Consider the following 21,203-nt stretch of genomic DNA (forward strand, 5'->3'; position numbering starts at 1 on the left):
CGCATGACGCACACGTCCACGACCACGGCAGCGCTCACACTCGCTCACTCTCTCTCTCTGTTCAGTTCCGTTTATCAACCGCAACGCTTCCAGCTCTCGCGCCCCTCCCTCGCCTGCAAGCACACACGTGCATCCGCCTCTCCTTTCGATTTTTTTTTCAGGGTCACCAAGCACGTCCACACAGCCGCGCCATGTCCACTGGGCACATAGAAGGTCCTGAGAACTCTCTGCAGCCGCTGATGAAGGGCCCGCGGGCTCCGAGCGACGATGAGCGTCCCCATCGCGTATTCAAAAGCACCGATGGCATCGCAGCCAATATGAATGAAGACCTCCGCGCTCGACGCAGCCGCGCCAGCTACGACTACCTTGTCGGAGCCAGCGACGGCCGGAGTCCGGGCAACGCCTGCAACAACTTCGTCTACCACTCCAACCGGAAGCCGACGGGGGGCAGGAGCTTGGAATACCTTGACGGGGACCAGAACCGCACCTCGAATGTGACTCACAACCTTGGCGACCATCATGACGACCCGCATTGCTTCGACTCCGACAGCGATAGCGGCGATTGCCTCCTCGATCACCAGATCCGAATGCTGGAAGCGAAGAAAGCGGCTGCGAGCTCGCGCAAGTGCGCGAACCCGGGCCCGGTCGGCCTGCTCGGCTTTGGCCTCTCGACGATCCTGCTGAACCTGCACAACACCGGGAGCTTTCCGCTGTCGACGGTGATCGTCGCCATGGGCATCTGCCTCGGCGGAGGTGCGCAGTTTATCGCGGGTCTGCTCGAGTGGGTGCGCGGTAACACCTTCGCGTACGTCGCCTTCACCTCGTACGGCGCCTTCTGGCTGTCCCTCGTGTGCGTCTGGATGCTGCCCAACACGGCCGCCGGCACCTCCAAGCTCGTGGATCCAGCGAGCGAGTACTTCGTAGGCGTGTACCTCTTCTTGTGGGGCATCTTCTCCTTCGTCATGCTTCTGTGCACCATCCGCATGAACCTCGCCATCTTTCTCGTGTTTCTCACCGTGACGCTGCTCTTCCTGATGCTCGGCTGCAGCAGCATGGCGAGCAGCGCCGTGGGGCTGCGTGCGGCCGGCTACGAGGGCATCATCTGCGGCTCCCTCGCCCTCTACCTCGCTTTTGCCGAGATTCTGAACGAGATGTGGGACCGCACAATCCTGCCGGTGATCCCGATGACGCAGGTGCTCGGCTGGATCGGCGCCTTAAAGGGCTACAAGGCAACACAGCTGGATAAGAGGAATAGGTCAACGCGCAACGTGTCTCAGCAGTCGGGAAGGGGAGTGAGGAGGTAACAACGGACATGTGCACACACGGGAGGAGAGGAGGGGGTGGGCTCGGGCAGAAGTGTTGTGCCTCTGCCGCTTTCCCTATCGCTCTCTCCCGCACCCCCTCCAACCCCCTCTTTCTCCGGTGTTCGTGCGTGCGGCGCGGTCTGGAGTCGGAGGAGGCTCGGTTCGAGTTTGGGGTTCGGGGCATGCGCGCGCGGGGCGAGGGGGTGATGTTATCGGTATATCGGCGTCAGCCCCGCCCATCCAGCGGCGCCGCCCTAGTGTCGGGTGTGTGTTCGTGGTGCTGTGCTGTGATGGTGCTTGATACAGCTGAGGATGCAGACGGGCCTCTTTCGACTGTCGGCTTCCTTTTTTTCCGTTCTTCGGCTTTGTTTCCCCCTGCACGCCCTCGCGCACGTGGATCCTTCCCGATCATCATACGCTACCCTCCCCCCCCCCTTCTCACGTCCATCGGCAGGCTTTTGGTGCTGCTTGCTCTTCCTCTTCTCGGGCTTCCGGTTTTGTGGTGGTCGCCATTTTCTGAGGAGTCACTCTCTCTCTCTGATGTAGTCCTCCGTTGCACATGTGAAGAGTGATGCGCCCTGTGACAGGGGGGACGCTGTGAGAAGAGCACAGCAGAAGACTTGGAGAAGGCCTGGATAGCTGGGGGCTGGACGGGAATACGCCACAAGAGTGGCATCTCCCCGTCCACCTTCCTAGCCTTTCCTGGGGATGGTGTGCTGCTGCGGCGGCCCTCCGTTTTATGTCTTGTCGTTCCACTTGACACGATGCTGCCATTCCTTTGGGGTTATTCCCTTTCTTCATCTGCCCGCATGGTTATCGTTGTCGTTGTTGCTCCATTTGGACTGTCACCATGCTCATCCCACCATCGGCACCCTTGACATCCTTCTCCATCTTCTGCTGCCCTAACTCCTCTCCCCTCCCCCCTCTCTCCCCCTCTCTTTCCACGCTTACGTGAGCCTTCTGTGTGTGTGTGTGTGTGTCTTTTTTTTCTTTTCTCTCTGCAAGCGATCACACACACACACGCACGCACACAGCACGGCAGCCGCGGTTTCGTCTTTAGTTTGAGTTGCTTCCCTCGTGTGGGTGCGTGTGTTCGCTCTTCTTTACTTTTCCTTTTTTCATTTTGCCCTCCTGCGAGGCCCTCACATCCCCCCCCTTCTCCTCTGTCTGTCTCTGCCCCCGATGTGGTGGCGCTCACGTGCGTGCGGAGAAAGTGTCTCACACGCAAGTCGCTCGAGCACGCGCCTATCCGCACGCCCTCCCTCTCTCCCAAATCACCCCCCCCCTTCCTTCACCACAGTTGCGCGTACTCGAAGTGTCGCCTTTCTCCGTCCGTGTTTACGTGTGCGCGTGTGCGTCTGTGATGTGGGCCTATGCACATGCTCGTGTGTGAGGTCGTCGTGGCTGCGTTTCCCCGGTATAGTGTCTCTCCTCCCCCCTTCCTTCTCCTCCCCCTCCCCCCACACACGCACACACGCAGGCATGTACGCGTGTTTTTGTTGTTCTCTCCCTGCAACCGCTTTCTTGCATTCAAAACGACGTGCCCTGTGGCCCTCTGTCTTCCCAGTACACACACACACATGTATATCTATATATCTGTCCCTCCCTCCCCTTGTCTGTCTCAGGGCGGGTGGGCAAGTGCCTCTCCTTTCGCATCGCCCTCGTCGGATGCTCGTCTCTTTCTTGTTGGTGCTGCGGCGGCTCTCATCTACCTTCCTCTGCTCCTCTCTGTCAAGCGCCGACAAGACATGGTGTGCCCATGTGCGACGCCACGACGGCGATGGTGAACCCGCGCACGCCCACACACACGCACGCACGCGCGCACGTCTCTGGGCCCTTCTTTGCCGTTTGTGCCCGGAGAGGATGCATGAGGGGAGAGGGAGGAGGGAGGAGGGAGGGTCCACCGATGTGCGTGTGTACGCGCCCGCTCCCTCTCCCTCTTTCGCCTCGCATCGTTCTCTGGCGCGCCTCTGCCTTTCGTTTGTTCGTGGTGGAGTTCGTTGTTGTTTTCTTTTTTTTTCCGCCCTCCTCACTCTCCTCACTCTGCCCGTCTCAACGTCGTTGGGAAAAGCGAACCCGCCCACCCAAACCCACATACACACACCGAACTAACCAGCTCCCCTCTCCCCTTCCAAGCCCTCGCACATGTTGTGGGCTCATCCTCACCTCGTATTGGCGCCTTCCTCTGTGTGTGTGTGAGAGAGACGCGCGTCACACAGAAGAAGAGATTTGCAGAAACGGAAAACTGATTTGCGGGCGCATCTCTTCTTGTTGATCTGCTGTAGTGGCGGTGGTGGCAGCGGCTACCTTCGTCCTTTTCTTGTTCTTCATGGCGACTGCACGTGTGGACTGCTCCCTGAGCACAGGTCGATCTTCCCTTGCTTACCATGCTTGTGTGTCTATGATTCTCCCCTCCCCACCCTCTCTCTCTCCGTTTCCCTTGTTCACTTTTTTTTTGCTTTTTGCGCCCTCGCGCATCCGTGATGGCACTGATATCAAGCGTCTAAGTACAGCCAGCAACGATACCCGCACCAGCAACAGCCGCAACGCGTGCTTGAGCTCAACGGTGCCTCTCGCCCCTTTTCTCACGCCCTTGTTTGAGGCGGCGGCGGCGAGATGGGCCACTAACGCTTCCCATGTTCCATGCGAAGCGGCGCAAGGGGCGAGAGACAGGGTGGTAGTGGTGGTGGTGGTATGTCCGGGGGGAGGAACAGAGGGCAAGTGAGAAGGGAGAGCCGCACGCCTTGAAGGCTCCTCTCCCACACCCTACCCGAGAGCGGTGCGGCGGGGCGAGCGTGTGGGCCCTCTTTTTCCTTTCGTGAGCGCGTACGCTGCACCGCCCCTCCCCCTCCCGCCCCCCTGCCAAAGACCCTGGCACGCAGCAAGAGGCGCGCGCCGTTCTGCATGCGCGCATCTCCCATGTTCTCGTTCCCTCACGTGCCTGCTCCGGATCCTTTCTCTCCCCTTCTTTTTTCGTTTCGCCTCCGCCGGAGGCCCCCCCCCCTCACACACCTCATCACCCGCGCCACGTCTATCACGCGGAAGGCCGCTGCGCTTTCCTTTCAACGCTACGCACGTGTGCACGGTCGCACGCCTTCGCTCTCGCTCTCTCACGCTTTCCGTTCCTCCCGGCCCTCTGCGAGCATCCCCACCGCCCCAGACCCCAAAAACTGTTCCTCAACTCACCCGGCCATCTATCTCTCGCGCACACGGGCCACAGCCATGTCGCCAGTCAAGCATGTGCAGCGAGGCGCAGAGGCGGGGCGGCCTGCTCTGTGAGGACACTACCACCCTCGTAGTCAGAAGCACGAGAGCAACACCGACTGCATGGGTAGCAATCTTCGCGCTCGACGCAGCCGCGCCAGCTACGACTACCTTGTCGGAGCCAGCGACGGCCGGAGTCCGGGCAACGCCTGCAACAACTTCGTCTACCACTCCAACCGGAAGCCGACGGGGGGCAGGAGCTTGGAATACCTTGACGGGGACCAGAACCGCACCGCCGCGCTGCGCGAACCCGGGCCCGGTCGGCCTGCTCGGCTTTGGCCTCTCGACGATCCTGCTGAACCTGCACAACACCGGGAGCTTTCCGCTGTCGACGGTGATCGTCGCCATGGGCATCTGCCTCGGCGGAGGTGCGCAACCCCTCCACTGCTGTATGTCTCCTTCCCTCCTCTCTTCCCCTTTATCGTTGTTCTCTGTAGACACACATATGCATACGCATGCATGCATGATATATATATATATATGTGTGTCTCTGTGTGTGTGTGTGTGTCTTTCTTTCCCGCTAAACGACGCCGTCGTGTTTCGGCCATGCTGTTGCGCTTCCTTCCCTCGTTTTCTTTTCGCCGTTCACCGTCATCGTCCAGCTCGTGCGCATGCTACCCCCCCCTCCCTCCCACATGCGAAACCAGGAACAATGCAACGCGCGGAGGTGGTCCGCTGGTGTGGTGCGCAGAAAGGCCATCGTATGCGCCACATGGATGGTGGGCGTGTGTGTCTGTGGAAGTAGAGGCGGTAAGTGACTTTTGCCCACCGACTGACGTCGCTCGCTCTCCCCTGCCGCCGCCATTCTCCACCCCACACACACACACACGCGCGGAGATGCCAGACAAACACGGCTACACGCCCAAGTGCAGGCATTTGTATGTGCGCGGGCATGTAGGTACTTATGTGTACTGTGGACCTCTTGCCTCCTCCTCCTCCCTCATCTCTCTCCCCTCGCTTGTCTGTGTCTGGTGCCTCGCCCCCATCCCACTCCCTCTACCGCCCCAAAACCCGTGTCTCCTGCTCACGACTGGACGACATTGAACCTCTACTTCCTGATGGGAATACCGGCGTGCATTTTCCTTGTTGGTCTCTTTCCTATCGCCTGCCCATCCACCTCCTCCTGCCCTCCCTCCGTCGGCATCATCGAGATGCAGCGCATCCGGCGTTCTCTGCGTCTCTGCCTCTCCTCTGAAGCCTTCTTTCTCTCTCTTCCCTCTTCCTCCAGTGATCTTCTCTCACACGTCCTGCCGTGTTGCTCCAGCTTGCGGACGTTGTCTTCTGCTTTGGTATCTTCCCGTCGCCCTTCTGCAGCTCGCTGGTTTCTGCGTGCGTGCATGAGCGGTGCGCCAACACGCTTGGCGTCAGAGCACATCCACGTGATTCATCACCGGCCTGCCTCTGCCCTTTTCTCACCATCACTACACCGCACCTGCCAGAGCCCGACACGGTGACGCGCCGCCGCCACCCATCCCTACTCCCCCCCCCCTTCTCTCCCCTCCCCTTTACGCACGCATCTCCAGAGATGTCCACGATCAGCGGGCCCAATGGCAAACCCGCCCATGAGCCCGTCACCTCCGCCGCCCAAACCAACGCCGACCTGTATGTGTTCCATGAGAAGTATTCGTGCGGCAACGTGTCCCAGACGGCGCTCGGTCGCCAGGATGCCCTGGCTCTCAACAAGAACGGCAAATCGCTCCGTGAAAGCTCGCGGAAGCTGAAGCGGAAGCGTCTGTGTGAGCTCCAGGAGTGGGAATATCAGGCAGCAACCGCACCGCGGCGCTGCGCGAACCCGGGCCCGGTCGGCCTGCTCGGCTTTGGCCTCTCGACGATCCTGCTGAACCTGCACAACACCGGGAGCTTTCCGCTGTCGACGGTGATCGTCGCCATGGGCATCTGCCTCGGCGGAGGTGCGCAGTTTATCGCGGGTCTGCTCGAGTGGGTGCGCGGTAACACCTTCGCGTACGTCGCCTTCACCTCGTACGGCGCCTTCTGGCTGTCCCTCGTGTGCGTCTGGATGCTGCCCAACACGGCCGCCGGCACCTCCAAGCTCGTGGATCCAGCGAGCGAGTACTTCGTAGGCGTGTACCTCTTCTTGTGGGGCATCTTCTCCTTCGTCATGCTTCTGTGCACCATCCGCATGAACCTCGCCATCTTTCTCGTGTTTCTCACCGTGACGCTGCTCTTCCTGATGCTCGGCTGCAGCAGCATGGCGAGCAGCGCCGTGGGGCTGCGTGCGGCCGGCTACGAGGGCATCATCTGCGGCTCCCTCGCCCTCTACCTCGCCTTTGCCGAGATTCTGAACGAGATGTGGGACCGCACAATCCTGCCGGTGATCCCGATGACGCAGGTGCTCGGCTGGCTCGGCGCCAGCCCGGAGAAGGCGAGCGACAGTGCCGAGCTGGAGAACCACGAGCAGCCACCCAAGGGCAACTGAAGCGGTGAAGACAGTGTGCGCTTTATGAAGATGAAGGCACCGGTGCGGAGGAGGGAAAGGAGAGAGAGCTTTTCTGGATGTCGCCCTAGACCCAGGCACAGATACGCAGATGCACTCATGCACGTACACCATCCAGCCCTCCCCCCCCCCGTCCTCAGCTCGCTCGCTTTCTCCTTTGCTCGTGCGTAGCACCGTGCATACGTGCGCAGCGCGTGCGTTGCCTTACCCCTCTTCTTCGGTTTCGGACCCTTCTTGGGCAGCCCGACTCCCTTCCGCCATCTCTGTCGTCCGTGACGACGAAACCCACTTGCTGGCTCTTCGGCGTCGTCATGCATGCCCGTGCCACAGGGTGCAGGCTAACCGAGCCTTCTCTTCACGCCACGCCACGCTCTCTGTGAGCTCGTGTACCTTCCTCTGTCGCTCTCTCGCACGCACACAGACCTACCCTGTTACCCATTGAGATATAGCGGTAGATGTGTGCGTCTATCTATTCGGGCCTGTGCGTGTGCGTGTGTGGACGCGCCCTCGCGTTTGTTTTTTACTTTTATGGTTGCTGCCATTCTCTGCGCGTTCTTGTGCTCGTTGTTGTCTTCTCGCGTGTGGCTGGATGCGTCCTGGCGCGTCTGGTGAAGCTGCGTGGCATTGCGCGTTCACGTAGCCCTCAGTAGCACACACACACACACGCACAGGCACAGGCTCACCTGGTACTGCATTCGGGAGCTGACGCGAGGCGCGGAAAAGATCCGCCTTCTTCTCTCGAGACCACACCCCCTCCCTCTCTCTTGCTCCTTGCGTGTAATGCCGGCATTGTTGTTCCTTCGCGGCTTGCCGTTCTCTCATGTCGCGGTGCTACGCCCGTTTTTTTTTTTTGGTGGAAGGGGGGGGGCTCTGCATGCGCGCCATCTACCGCTGTCGCTAGAACCATCCACCTTCGCGCATCCACGAGACATCGTGTGCGTCTCTTCTTTTCATTTGCCCTTCATAGAGGGCAGCGTGGCAGCGCACTGAAAGCGGAGCGGAGAAGTGGCCGTCGTCTCGCTCACATGGGCAAGTGAGGCACCGAGGTTAGCGGTGGGTGCGGTCGATATAGCACACGCATGCTCGAGAGACCTCTGAGACGAAGAGGAGGAGGAGGAGGGGGATTGGTAGGTGGGGGAGACGGGGGGGATCGCCGCGCAGTACGGCGTGCCATCCTTCTGCCCTGCTCCATCTTTTTTTTTTTGGAGATCTTTTGCTTTCTTGTGGGTTGGCGTTGCCGATGGCCGTTCTGTTTTCGTGCGTGTGCTCGCGCGCGCTCTCCGGCTCCTGCGAGAGAGGAGGGAGGGAGGGAGGGAGGGAGGGAGCGCGAGCGCGAGCGAGAGACGGAGCGCGAAAGGGGCGAAGAACAATGCGAGCGGTGCCGCGCACAGGGGGGGGAGCATAGCCAGTGGAGATGGTGGTGGCCCTTGGGGAACGAAAGAGGCAACAGGTACGACACAGCGGTACCTTTCTCCTGCGGCCCCTCCCCCTCCCCCTCCCTCTGCCTCTCTCTCTCTAAACCCCTACGCGCACGCACGCCGACGCCGAGCTACGAGCAACGCCCTCATGCCTTCGCCCTTCCTCGTTGCTTCATCATCAGTGTGTTCCCCTGTTTTAGTTCGTGTGCACGTACTTGCGCGTCTATATATATATAATCTTTTTTGTTGTTTTGCCTTGATCCCTTGCAAGCGTCTTCCTCTTCCTTTCTTCACCCCCTCCCCCCCCCCTCCCCCACATACAGCACACACAAACACCCCCTCCTCCTTCGACGTTGCTGCTCTTGCGAATACAGATAAGGTATAGGTATGTTATATATTGTGTGCAGGGAGGAGGCGGGGGCGGGCTCTTCTCCTGGCCATAAACCCCACCAGCCCTTCCCCTCCCCTCCCAAGCGAAACTAAAAACGTGCATCCTCACGGCATGTGTGAAGAGGGGGACGGTGTGCAAGACGTACCACACGCACACGTCCGTGTGCATGTGTGTGTGTGTGTGTTGGTCGTGACGTGTCCTCTCTCTTCCCCTTAGCCCTTACCTCGCCGCTGTCGTTGTCCTCGGTGCGTGTCTTGGAAAAATATAGATATATGGTGTGCACATGCATACATATGTATGCATGTGTTTGCCTCCCAATGCTCAGCCTGCTTCCTCCGTTTGCTTTACGTTTTCTTTTTCGCGCGCGCGCGCGTGTGTGTGTGTGTGTGTGCACGCGCGATGCATAGCCAAGAAAAAAAAAACGAAGCGCGCAAATTCGTTTCCTTTCCTTTCTGTTTGCCTTCAAGACGAAACCGGTCATTGCATCGAGCAGCCGACACGAGGCACATCCCACCCTACCCGCCCACCCACCCCACCGACAGACAGGCACGCATACACCTCTGCACGGAGGCCAGTAAGGAAGGGGTAAGAGGGGTTCTCCATTTCGTTCGCTCTTGCTCGCGCTCAGCCGCCGCAGCGTAGCGGCTGCGCCACCGCTCACCTCACGTCTGTGTGCGTGGCCTTTGGTGCGTGCGCGCGTATGTGTGATGGGGTGCTCGGCATGCACGCAGCGAATATAGAGGTGAATGCCTTTACATATATATGTATACGCCTATACATATGGTTGTGTTCTCTGCCTGCCCGTCCTTCTCACGAACTCCTCAAACCTCCTTCCTCACCGACCCCCGCCCCTTCTCCACCCCCAAACGCCTCCCTCTCCTGCTGGCTTGACATGATGATATGCGCACACACACGTGCCCACAAGCTTGTGTATTTCTCCCCCGCCCCCTCCCTCCCTCGCTGTAGAACACGTCGTCAAGTCACAGAGTTCTCCCCCTCCCCCCGTTTCCCTCACGAAGAGCGCCCACAAACAACATAAAGACGCAGCGCACTTCGCTGTTTTGGGAGGAAAGGCCTGACATTGGTGGATCATCGACGTCTGTGACGCCCACATCCGTTTTCGCCGAGCTCCCGCGTCGCTGCCTCTCTCTCCCTCGCTTCTTCCTCCTCCTCTGGTGTGGTGTCGCTTCAGGAACGGGCAGCACGACACGCACTCGCACGGCGCTAGCATAGCATCTCCTCTGCGCCCGCCTGTATTCCTTCCCTGAAGAATGCCGCTCGACAACAAAGAGCCGCACCGCCGCGGAGCCGCGGATGCTGCGCAGCAGCCGTCAGGGTCTGTCAAACCCAAGACGCCATCAAACACAGTGCTGGCGTTCGCGTTGCGGGAGGAGGAGAACCACATCGACGATGCTGCGCTCGTCGCCGCTATGGATGACGAAAACGCCGACCCGCTGCTGCACCCGGCCCAGACCCGCGCACTCTCCCACATCGAGCAGCGCGAGGAAAACCGCTTGCGCGGTGATCCGTGGCGCTTCGCGGTGGCGCCCATCTTCTGCCTGCTCTCCATCTCCAACGCCATGCAGTGGATCGCCTTCTCGCCCATTGTGGATGAGGTGCGCACGTACTTCCACATGAACGCGACACAAGTGAACTTCCTGGCCACCACCTACGTGATCGCCTACGTCGTCATCGTCTTCCTCAGCTGCAAGCTGTACGAGGTGACCGGCATCAAGATTGGCGTCTTGATTGCCGCCGCGGCGAACGCGCTCGGTGCGCTGCTGAAGATTATCGCCCTCTACGCGTGGCCCAACGCGGCCCTGCTGTACCTCGCGCAGGTCTCCAACAGCTTCACGGAGGTGCTCACAATCGCGACGCCTCCGCTCATATCGAACCGCTGGTTCCCGGAGAAGGAGCGCATGGTGGCGAACACCGTCATGTCCTCGGCGCTCAATTTCGGGTGCGGTATCGGCGTCCTCATCCCGACCTTCTTCGTGGGCCCGGATAAGCAGTCGAAGAAGCACTTCGGCAACTTCTTCTGGTTTCACTTCGCCTACGCGGCGCTGGTGCTCGCTCTCGTCGTCTTCCTCTTTCCACGGAAGCCGCGCTACGCCGCCAGCCACGTCGCGGCGCGGCAGCAGAACCGCGAGGAGCGCCGCCTGCGCGCGCTCGATCACGTGTTGCACCGCCGGCACAGCGACGAGGATGAAGAGTCTGACAACCGGCCGCATCCGCATGTCGGGCAGAAGAAGGGCGTCGCCAAGGGCAAGAATGAGCCTCTCGTAGCCGGCGTGACGGATGCCTGCAAGGAGGGCAGCTGCGACGTGGCGGCGGCGGCGGCGGGCAACCAGTGCGCCAGCAGCAACGGTACCGCTGTGGAGCACGTCATCGACGAGATTCAGGACGCGGAGTCGGAGAGCGAGAGGGAAGAGCCGGAGGTGCAGCCGGTGAACGTCTTCTCCGTGCTGATGGACTGCTTCCGCGAGTTCCGCAGTAACTGGTCCTTCATTCTCCTTGCCATCAGCTCTGCCGCGGAGCTGGGTCTCATCTGGGGTGTGGCGACGGTGCTGCCGCAGATGCTGGCCCCGTACGGCATCAGCGAGGCCATGGCCGGCTGGATCGGCTTCCTCAACCTCGTGCTCGGCACCGTCGTCTGCCCCTTCTTTATGCCACTCGTGGACCGCTATGGCCGCCGCTACAAGCTGCTTCTGTGCGCCCTGTCCGTGATGGTGGTGATTGTCATGGTGCTGCTCACGCTGCTGCTGCACTTCGGCCCCGCCGTGCACGAGAATAGCAAGCACTACGTCACGGCCGTCTTTGTGCTCTGGGGCGGGGTCGCGGGTATCTGCCAGAACTTCATGATGCCGCTCATGTTCGAGTACGTTGTGGAGCTGACCTTCCCCATGGCGGAGAGCACGTCCGCACCGGTTCTGACGTGGACCGCTTGCCTGACGAACTTTCTGCTCACGCTCATCTTCGGTGAAGTGCTGACCGACACGCCCACGGAAAATAAGGCGCTGCGCACCTTCATCGGCGCCACCGTCGTCTCCTTTATTGGCTGCGTGACCCTCTTCCTCACGAAGCCGTTGACGAAGCGCACGGACTACGAGAAGCGCCAGGCCGAGGCCCTCGAGCAGCGCAAGATGCGCCTGCAGTCGGCGGCAGCGGTAGCGGCGGGCATGAACGGCGCTTGTCTCCATTACGACGTCGACGGCGCCCCAGTCGGCGTGTCAGCGGCGCAGCCCCCGGTGGCGCACCAAAACTCCGCCCACAGCCACCACGACGGTGAGGCCACAAAGGTCAAGAGGGCCTGAGCAGCAAGAGCCGCAGAGGGGACATCCGCGCATGGCACTCACCGCCCACGCGCGCGCGCTTGTCTCCGACTCGCCCTCTCACCTCTCGCTTCGCCAAACACGCACGGCTCCTGCCATCTTCGCCGTCACGCTGCACGTCTTGGGAGGGGTAACCAACTCGAGAGATGCAGCTCTCAGGGGGAGTGGCACTCTAAAGTTCCAAGCACGCACGCACGCACACACACACACACACACGCATATATATATACATAAAAAGAGATGATGAGTGTGTGTTGGACAGGGTGAGAGAGGAGGGAGGAGGGCGGTGAGGGGGTGGGAGGGAAGGAGGGGAGGGGAGGGGCACTGCACACCCATGCGGAGGTGGTGCATCCGCGTCTACGAGCAGACGATTCTTTGGCCCTCTGTCACTGGCGCTTTTCAGTTTTCAACCATCATCACCGAACTGCCACTGCCCAACCGCGCCGTTGCCCTTCTGTTTCCTTCATGGGAATCAGGCGGAGCAGAGAGCAGACGGGCGGGCGACAACGGGCGATGTGCATGCAAGCGCATGGGCGAGAGGCTATCCCCAGCGTGCATCACTCACCCCACCCCCACACACACGCAGGTACCCCGTCCGCTTACTCGCCCCTTCACGGTCTTCGACTCGGCTTGACTCTCGCTCTCCGCTTGTTCTGGTCTCTTCATTTTGAATCCCCCTCCTGCCCGCCTCCACTCCCCTTCCTTTCCTATCTCCAGTGTGTTATTTGTTGCTCGCGTGGGGTGGTGTGTGCATGTGTATGTATGCATGGCATGGCCGCCTTGTTAGACACCGTCGAAGTTGCGCCATCGGTGGAGTTTGTGTGTGTGTGGGGGGGGGGGGGGGCGGTGAGTGGGTGTGGGCGTGCAGATGCATGTTCAACCGTCGGCCATCTGGCACCGCCGCCGTCCTCCTCCCTTCCACCTCACGTCCTCTGGACGGCGCCTTTTCACCCTTCTCGTCTCGTCCAGTTGGATTACATAATATATATATATATATCACTATTATTATATATATATATATGTGTGTGTATACATGTTTGTGTGTCTGTATATGTTCTGTGTAACGCCTCCTTCGCTTCGTTTTTTTTTCTGTAGACGTACTCGGAGACGCACGCGCGCGCAGGCCGCCTCTCTCCCTCGCTCGCTCGCTCACTCGCTCCTTCGATTTCTTTTTGTGCAGCCGCTCTGCAGAACAGCGAAATGGGGGCGTGTCTCTGCGTGTCTGCCTCATCACTCGGCGCACGATGGCGCACGGACGGCGTGCCTCTGTGTCCAGCGCTTACCGTGCGTGTGTGTCGTTGGAGCGTCTTTGGGGTACCGAGCTCGTATCCCTTTCTTCCGTCCGCGTTCTTGTCTTCTCTGTCTCTTATTTTTTTTTCACATGTGCCGTTCTTCGGTTTCGTTGTTTGCGAGGACCCCTACCGCCATCGCCTCCCGCGGCATTCCGCGCTGGTAGCGGCTTCGCGATGTCGGCAGGTTCTGCTCGATGCTGATGTGGTCTTTTTCGCAGTTTTGCTTTGTTTCTTTTGGGGAGGGAGGCACGACAGGGTGGCGGCATGAGACGCGCCCCCCTCCCCCCTCTCTCTCTCTCCCTCCCTCCCCATCACCCCGTCGCCGCAGGCCCTTTACTGCCCGTCTTTAGCTCTCGTTTCTGTACACGTGTGTGTGTGTGTGTGTGTGCTCTCTCTATATACATGTATATATGGAGTTCTTTAGTGCTTGTGTGTGTGCGTGTGTGTGAGGGAGGGAGGAGGGGGGACGGTGTGTCGGTGGGTGGGTGTCTCTCTCTCTGCCCATGTTTCTCTCTGTGTGTCCACGCCATGGCCCGCTGGGTCGTGTATAGAGCCTAAATCCCCTCCTCTGTCTATTAACGACCTCTTTCCTGTGCGCGTCGGCGGATGCAACACTTCGACTCTCTGACACAGAGTCGAAAACCCTCTTTCTGCTTGCGCAGTTCCTGAACTTGCGGAACCGCCGCTGGTGCCCTCGTGGATGTGTATGTGTGTGTGTGTTTGTGTGTGGATGTGTACACGTTTTCAGGAGGGAGAGGAGGGTGCCGCGGCGCATGTGTTTGTGGCCATGTGTTTCGCTCAGCCTGCGTCTTGAGCAAGTAGATGCTGAAGATGATGGAAGGTGGTAGAGCGCGTGCGCGCAGACAGGTGTGCTTGCATGTGTACACAAAGAGCCCCATAATGAAGGAGAACAATTAACAACGCGAGGGCATCTCTTCAGAAAAGTAATGCTGAGGGCATACAGGCAGAAAGACAGACACACGTACGCGAATACATGATCGGCACCTGCTCTGCCGCTGATCTGCGGCGGAGGCAGGTGCAGAAAATGAAAAGGGGGTGATGGTCGTGCGCTTGATGGGGAAGGAGGAGGGAGGGCTGTGCTATAGGCGGGGCCCACAGGTAGCTCGCTGCAACTCCTAGCGGGCCCCTCCCCCGCCGACTGATGTGCATCATTCGACGAAGTGGCTTCCCATCTCGCCTCCTCCTCGTATACGGAGACGTCATTTCTTCGTTCCTGTTAGGTGGATGCCCCTTCTCTCTTCCCCTCCCTCTCTCTCTCTCTGGTGCGGTGGCTGGAGGAGAGGGGTGGCAGTGCTGCGACCGCGTGCGTATTGCCCTGCCAAGACCGCATCCCACGCACACGCACGCTTATACTTGCTCTGAAAAACGGCCACACACACACACACACACTCGACGGCCCATCGCTCCATCGCAAGAGCGGAACGAATGCGAAAAGGGCCACCAAGAGTTAAGCCGATATCGCCGCTGCCGCAGCAGCAGCAGCAGCAGAAGAAGGGCTCCTCGCAAGCGCGCACGCACACGCGCAAACAGACACATAGAATCACCAGTCACTGATATTCTCTACAGATTCTCTCGCGCATGCGGACGTACGCATAGACCGATTTCGCAAACGCACTCACGCCACGCATCATCATCGCCCGCGCGCACACTCAGAGAAAGAGAAAGAGGCAGGCCGCTAGATACGCAGAGTCGTCGCTGCCTTTGTACGTCTACGCGAACAACACACGCCGACGGACGGACGAGTAGACAGACAGACAGACAGACAGGCGCGCACAGAAGGGCGCCATGCCGAGGCTGCACGCCATCTCGCAGGGTATGTGGCATCACATTCAGCAACAGCAGCAGCAGCAACGTCCGGCACGGCAGATGCAACTTGCTGAGCCGAACATCGGCGGCGTCCCGGCGCAGCTGTCGCCGATGGCAACGCCGGCCCCCACACGAGTGCGAATGGTGTGTGTGCAGGAAGGCGAAAACAGAACGGTACTGGTGCAGGAAAGCCCCCGCATCGACCACACTCAGAAATCGCACTCACAGCAGCCACATCCGGATTCAGAGGAGTCCCACGTACGCTCAGCTGCGCGCTTGATGCACCGCAGCGGCAGGACAGCGCTACCACTGCCGCATGGCGCGCTCACAAACACGGAGGTGGCTGTCTGTGGCGATGATGCAGAAAATGGTTTCCACAGAAGACGAGAGCGGCGACCGCGGTTACCCTCACCACGAACCTCGCGCACGCTGGAGGAGTTGTTTAACGAGGAGCTGATTGCAGAGGAGCAGCGCGTGGCGCTCTTGTCGGCGCACCAGCTCACCATTACGGCGGGAGAAGAGGATCTGTTCTCGAAAGCTCCGACTCGCTCGTACAGCAGCATCGTGGAAGCCGGGCAGCGGGTCATGGCGATGACGAACGCGTCCAGCCGAACCACGCGGCGTCAGTGTACGGTCGACGCGCCGCTGCCAACGCCTAGCGAGGCTAGTGCGGTGGTGGGAGCTGTGCCTCACACGTGCCTGGAGCCGCTGCGGGTGTGGCTGCCAAGGCGCGTGGAAGCGCTTTCCGCGCTGACATGTGAGGGCAGTCCGCCAATCACGCGCGTCGCGGCGAGCGGCGACCGCAGCCAAGCGCGAACTCGCGCAGGCGACGGTGATGACGGCTTCCCAGTCGCTCTGTGGCGCCGCACACCGTGCAGCACACCGCCGCGCGCAGGGGTGGCAATGGCCGATGCAGACGGCGCACCTACGTCGCTGCTGTCGTCTCCGCACTGGTGCGTGACGGCTTATGAGCCGCTGAGCCTGTCACTACCGGCGACGGCGCGGTGTGCCGACGGCGATAGTGAAGGGCCGGTGCTTCAGCAGGCACCTATCAGCACCACCACCCTTACTCATCTCAGCAGCACTGTGGACAGCAGCATTCTGGGCCGCAGCGGCGCTCGCGAAGGCGATGACGCGGTGAACGGCACGGAAGACGATGAAGAGGCTGCTGCGGTGGGTGCCTGCCGTGATTATCGTCCACCCACAGCGATGGCATCAGCGCACGGCTCAGCACCCACTACCACGGCGGTGACGCGGGTGTACTGGGGTGCTGCTCCACCGTTGAGAGGGATGGCGCCGAGTGTTCTGCACCACGGCGGCGCGAGTGGCATGGGTGCTGATGGCGATGCTGGTGATGCAGGCGGCGACGGTGCGGCCTTCGCAGGCCGCAGGAGCTCTGGTCAGAACATTCTCAGCAGTGTGCAAGGCGGCGCAAGGGGCTATGATGGCGTTGGCGCGCGTCCTTCACGCAGCTCCGCCACCGCTGCAGTTGATCGCCATGAGCCGTTCTGTGAGCTGCCATCTTCGCTGTTGCCCGTGATGCGCCGGCGACCACCCGCCGTCCCGGGCCCCGACGCGTGTGTGCCGCCGCAGTCGATGGAGCTGCGGATCACCCTTCCCTGGTTGCTGCACACCTCCACGCTTCCGCCGGTTGCGGCCGAAGTGCTGGCACGCTGTCTGGGGGCACACATCAGAGCGCATCTGCGACCAGAGGGGGCAGCGCAGTGGAGGCAGGATGGTGCGTGCCGCCCTCGACTCAGCGGGACATGCGCACCGGGGCCTGCAGCGGCACGTCCACAGCCCATGTCTTCACGGAGGGATGACCCACCGCCGTGCTGGGTGGCGGCCTTTGCGTACACGGAGGGGATTCAGATGTACGCGACGAATCACGCCGCGTCCCTCGTCCACGCCAAGGAGAGCACCGAAGGGTTCGAGGCGTCTCGCGATTACCAGGCAAGCCCGCGTCACGACCCTTGCGGTCTCGCCCCAGAGGCGCCGCTAGAACGCATCTCCTGGCCTGCGTGGGTGCCGGATGCGCAGACGAGTGTCCGCATGCTCGCCGCGCTCACCTCGGGTGCCTTCCAGCTGATCGAGGCGATCGCGCGAGCCCTCGGCCAGGCGGCCGCTGCTGGCAACTGTTCTGCTGCTGCTGCGCTGGCAGACATGGATACAGCGGAAGAAGGCAACACTGAAGCCCGCAGTGTCCGAAGGTCCGCATGCAACGCAGGAGGTCAGCTGCACATCGGCGGTGGCACGTCACGCTCCTCCACGACGCTCTCTCGAGATCCCGCCACCGTGCTGCATCAGTTTCATGTCTTCTCTGAGGCCATCTTCGGTGATGCGGCCAACAAGCGTCTTTGCCGACATGTCCGCGATCGCCTCCCGCTGCACGTGCAGGACTTGAGCGAGTTGTTGAGTCGGCCGTGGTGCGGCGGCGCAAGGGAAGACGAGGACGGCGATGTGGCCACCACCACAACTGCCGTCGCCGCTACCGGCGTGTGGCGTGCTCGCTGCCCCTCCATGCTGGATCTTGTGCACCACCTCGCCCGTGCGTGGATGGCGGAGTGCTTTACCGGCCTGGCGAACCGGCTGCACGCGTTCCTGACCACCCACGATCCCGGCGTCGTGTTCGACCTCATCAGTGCACGTGCGAACGACAGCGACGACGCCGTGCCCCATGACAGCCTCTGCAACTGTGCGAGGCTGCTGAAGAGGATGTGTGCCGAGGAGTGTGGTGAGAACGCCTGTGCGCATCAGCGGGGTCCCGCTCCGGCGCGCGAGCGGCACTGCGACCAGCGCGAACGCCATGACTGCTCAGTTCACTCGCGCGCAGTGCCGGGAGCCGCGACCGCAGCCGCGTCGGTGCTCCCGCCACATGCGTTGATCTACCGAGGCGTCGCAGAGTTCACCCACGGGCCTCTGCAGCGGTGGGAGCGGTGGTGGTGGTCACCGTCGTCGACCCCTGCCGCACATTCCCTGGCCACCAACACTACTGCCAGCGTCGTGGCCATGCAATGGTCAACTCACGTCAACTACGCCACCGTGCGCTCCCTCCAGTGGGTGCTACGCCACCCTCTCGACGCGCACGCGGTCGCAGATGGTGCGCGGCAGTCCGCATCGAACCTGGCTGCTGTCACGGACATGCGGGCGCTGCTGGAGCTGCTAACATTGATGCCGCCGCTCCTGGACACGACGGCGCTGCTGATGTACGAGGCGGAGGCGGTGCTACGCGGCGCCTGCGCTTGCGTGATGGGAAACGCCGGCGATCGCGGTGGCGGTGGTACGGCGATCATGACGAGCGGCGCGCACAGCCACAACGCTATCACCACCGGCATCCGAGCAACGCCGTCGCGCGCCGCGACGCAAGGGTTCCACGCGTACTACCGCGTCTTCCTCGGACTTGTGTGCTACGGTGCAATGCAGCTGAGCGACGCTGAGGGCATGGCGCTGCTGTCACGGCCGCGGCTGCAGCCAACGGGCGTGGAGCCCTCGACGGCAGCGCCCCACCACCGTGACGCTGCATCGCCTTTGCCAGAGCTGCGTTCAGCACAGGCTACCGTGGACGGTCTGTGGACAAGGTACATACTGCCGCTCGTGGTGGGTTACGTCAGCGGCAGCGGTACAGGGGCTGCGCCCGCAGCTCGCATGGATGCGTTGACAGCCGCGGATCAGTGCATCACGTACGCACTGATGCTGCTGCAGCTGCTGCGGCTTGAAGGGCGAAGCGCGCGCCATGGTGGCCGCGGATGTGCACAAAACCCCGCCCTCCCAAATGGAGCCCAGCAGGATGTGCCTAACTGCGGCGTGTCGTCGTCGTCGCGGCACCGACGCAAGCGTGCCCGCTCCTCCGCTGTGGGAGGGCCGGAACCGCATCCATGGGGCAACTCACGAAGCGCTGGCTCGTGTGGCGAAGACGCTCGGCCGAGGTGGTGGGCACCATCACCGACAACCGCGGATGAGCACCCCGCCACCGCTCGCTCCCCGCGGCCGGAGAGCGTTTCCAGCTCCGCCTTCACCGCAGATACAGCGACGACGACAACAACAACGGCCACAACGCGCCGGTGCGCCAACAGCGGTCTTGACAGCATCAGCGAGCTCGAGCGAGTTGGCGCGACTACGACGGAATCGCAATACATGGCAGCGCCGGCGTTCGCCCACGCTCCGCGGCCCGGTCACAGAGACGAGCAGAGCGTTGCACCCAACGCCGCCAGCGGCGCGGTGGACGGCATCGTGGGCATGTCGCCCAAGGAGCAGACGGCGCCCTCGCCGCATCGCATCCCTCCCCTGGAGCTTCTCGCTCAAGGAGACGCGGGAGAAGCAGCAGCAGCAGCAGCCACACCGCAGTGTCCTCCCTGTCCTGCGCCTCCACCCGATTGGCAGGGCGTGTGCCGGCAGCTGATTCGCCGTTGGCTGCAGCCGACGAGCGACTGTCATGGTCGCGGTTGTCGGGCGTCGAACTTCGCCGAAGGGGCGGCGCAGCATCCGAAGGCCGATGACAGTGCCGCCGTTAGAGCAAACTGCTTTCCAGGCGGGCGGTCACAGTTGCTCGATATCTGCGAGGCAGGCGGTGGCCACACTCTGCACCGTCGCGATGTCCGTCGCGTCGGCGCTCTTTTGGCGGGCCTGGCGCTACGCGTCGCGGCCGTCCGTGAGGAGGAACAGGGCGCGCACGCCGTAAGCCCCCACAGCGACGGTACTGGATGCTGCTATGATTACCTCTACGGCGTGCTGCCGCCTGGACTGCGCGCAAGGGACGCTGGCCTCATCACCGTCGCCTCCACCTCCAGTTCTGACGACGGCGAGGATAGCGACACGGACAGTGCAGGGGAGAATGCAGAGACGGATGACAACCCCTGCAATGTAAACATCCTGCACTGTGTTGCGTCCACAATCAGCACCAGCAGCAGCAGCAGCAGCAGCAGCAACACCCTCGGCACCACCCCTTCGGCGGCATTGGTGTCGCCGCTATCGTCATCCCTGTCAACATCGCCGTGACGCAGTATCCGAGCGAGGCGGAGCGGACCTCAGCGCAGCGCCGCTTGTTGCTCAGCTCTGCGTTGGCTTGTTCTTCTTCTGCCTCCCCCCCCCTCCTCGACTTCAGTGGATCGCCTTTACTGCGCTGCGTCAGGACACGTACACGCACGTGCACGGACTGACGCCACCTATTTACCGTGTTGCACACATGCACGCAACCGTTTCCGTCGCAAGCCTGCGCTGGCCTCTTGGGTTAGTTGGTTAGCTTGCTGATGTTTCGCTTTCATCTTCTTTGTTGGGGTCTTCGCCTTCGTCTCGCCCACCCGCCTCTGTCGTGCCGTCTTCTCTGGCGCATGGGTGTGATGTACGTGTTGCACGGCCCCGGTCCCGCGCATATCAGATCGACCGAACAGAAGAGCTCAGCAAGCGACTGTGTCAGGGGAGGGGCGAACCGCCGAGGCATATCTGACGTGTCCGCCAGTGGTGCTTGGCATGTAAGCCCTCTTGTGGGTTGGGAGCGAGAGCCGAGGAGGGGGTGTACCTCATCTCTCGCCGCCACCGCCGACTGCGTGACGGTTGCACTGTCAGCACACATTCGTCTTCCTGTTCGATGCGTCCATCAGCACCCCACCCACACCATGGAGGTGCAGTGGGTGGCGCCGTACATCATCGTCGCGTGCGTGTGCCGTTCTGTCTGCGTGCGGTCACGTGTGCGCAAACCTTGTGGGATGCCGCCTCGACCTCTCCTCCACCTCCCTGTGCCGGTCTGTCCGTCCGCTCGTGCGTGGATCATGTGTGTACCTGTGTGTTTCTCTCTGTCTCTCCCTCTCTCTCGCTTATCGCCACCACCATCGCATCTGCGACCCACAACTACGCGTCAACGGGCGGCGGCTCCCTCTTCCACGCACCCGCCCGCATCCTTCGCCTTCGTAACTCGCCTCTCTTC

The 21,203-nt window shown here is 61.5% G+C and overlaps 5 protein-coding genes across 5 annotated transcripts; all 5 read left to right on the forward strand.

Moving 5' to 3' along the window:
* Positions 1-191: 191 nt before the first annotated feature.
* Positions 192-1,304, forward strand: LINJ_03_0360 (conserved hypothetical protein; the record flags this gene model as incomplete). The annotated part of the gene is made up of 1 exon (XM_001462753.1): positions 192-1,304. One exon carries the CDS (start codon positions 192-194, stop codon positions 1,302-1,304), a length of 1,113 nt encoding a protein of 370 aa, XP_001462790.1.
* A 3,238-nt stretch (positions 1,305-4,542) lies between these two features.
* LINJ_03_0370 (conserved hypothetical protein) lies at positions 4,543-5,313 on the forward strand (the record flags this gene model as incomplete). Its single annotated transcript, XM_001462754.1, has 1 exon — positions 4,543-5,313. The coding sequence occupies one exon, from the start codon at positions 4,543-4,545 to the stop codon at positions 5,311-5,313; it is 771 nt and encodes a 256-aa protein (XP_001462791.1).
* Positions 5,314-6,093: 780 nt separating this feature from the next.
* Positions 6,094-7,005, forward strand: LINJ_03_0380 (conserved hypothetical protein; the record flags this gene model as incomplete). The annotated part of the gene is made up of 1 exon (XM_001462755.1): positions 6,094-7,005. One exon carries the CDS (start codon positions 6,094-6,096, stop codon positions 7,003-7,005), a length of 912 nt encoding a protein of 303 aa, XP_001462792.1.
* Positions 7,006-10,103: 3,098 nt separating this feature from the next.
* Positions 10,104-12,146, forward strand: LINJ_03_0390 (putative MFS transporter; the record flags this gene model as incomplete). Its single annotated transcript, XM_001462756.1, has 1 exon — positions 10,104-12,146. One exon carries the CDS (start codon positions 10,104-10,106, stop codon positions 12,144-12,146), a length of 2,043 nt encoding a protein of 680 aa, XP_001462793.1.
* Positions 12,147-15,262: 3,116 nt separating this feature from the next.
* LINJ_03_0400 (conserved hypothetical protein) lies at positions 15,263-20,278 on the forward strand (the record flags this gene model as incomplete). The annotated part of the gene is made up of 1 exon (XM_001462757.1): positions 15,263-20,278. The coding sequence occupies one exon, from the start codon at positions 15,263-15,265 to the stop codon at positions 20,276-20,278; it is 5,016 nt and encodes a 1,671-aa protein (XP_001462794.1).
* Between the last annotated feature and the right edge of the window lie 925 nt (positions 20,279-21,203).

This window comes from Leishmania infantum, chromosome 3, assembly GCF_000002875.2.
Source record: "Leishmania infantum JPCM5 genome chromosome 3".
In the NCBI taxonomy this organism is placed as follows: Eukaryota; Euglenozoa; class Kinetoplastea; order Trypanosomatida; family Trypanosomatidae; genus Leishmania; species Leishmania infantum.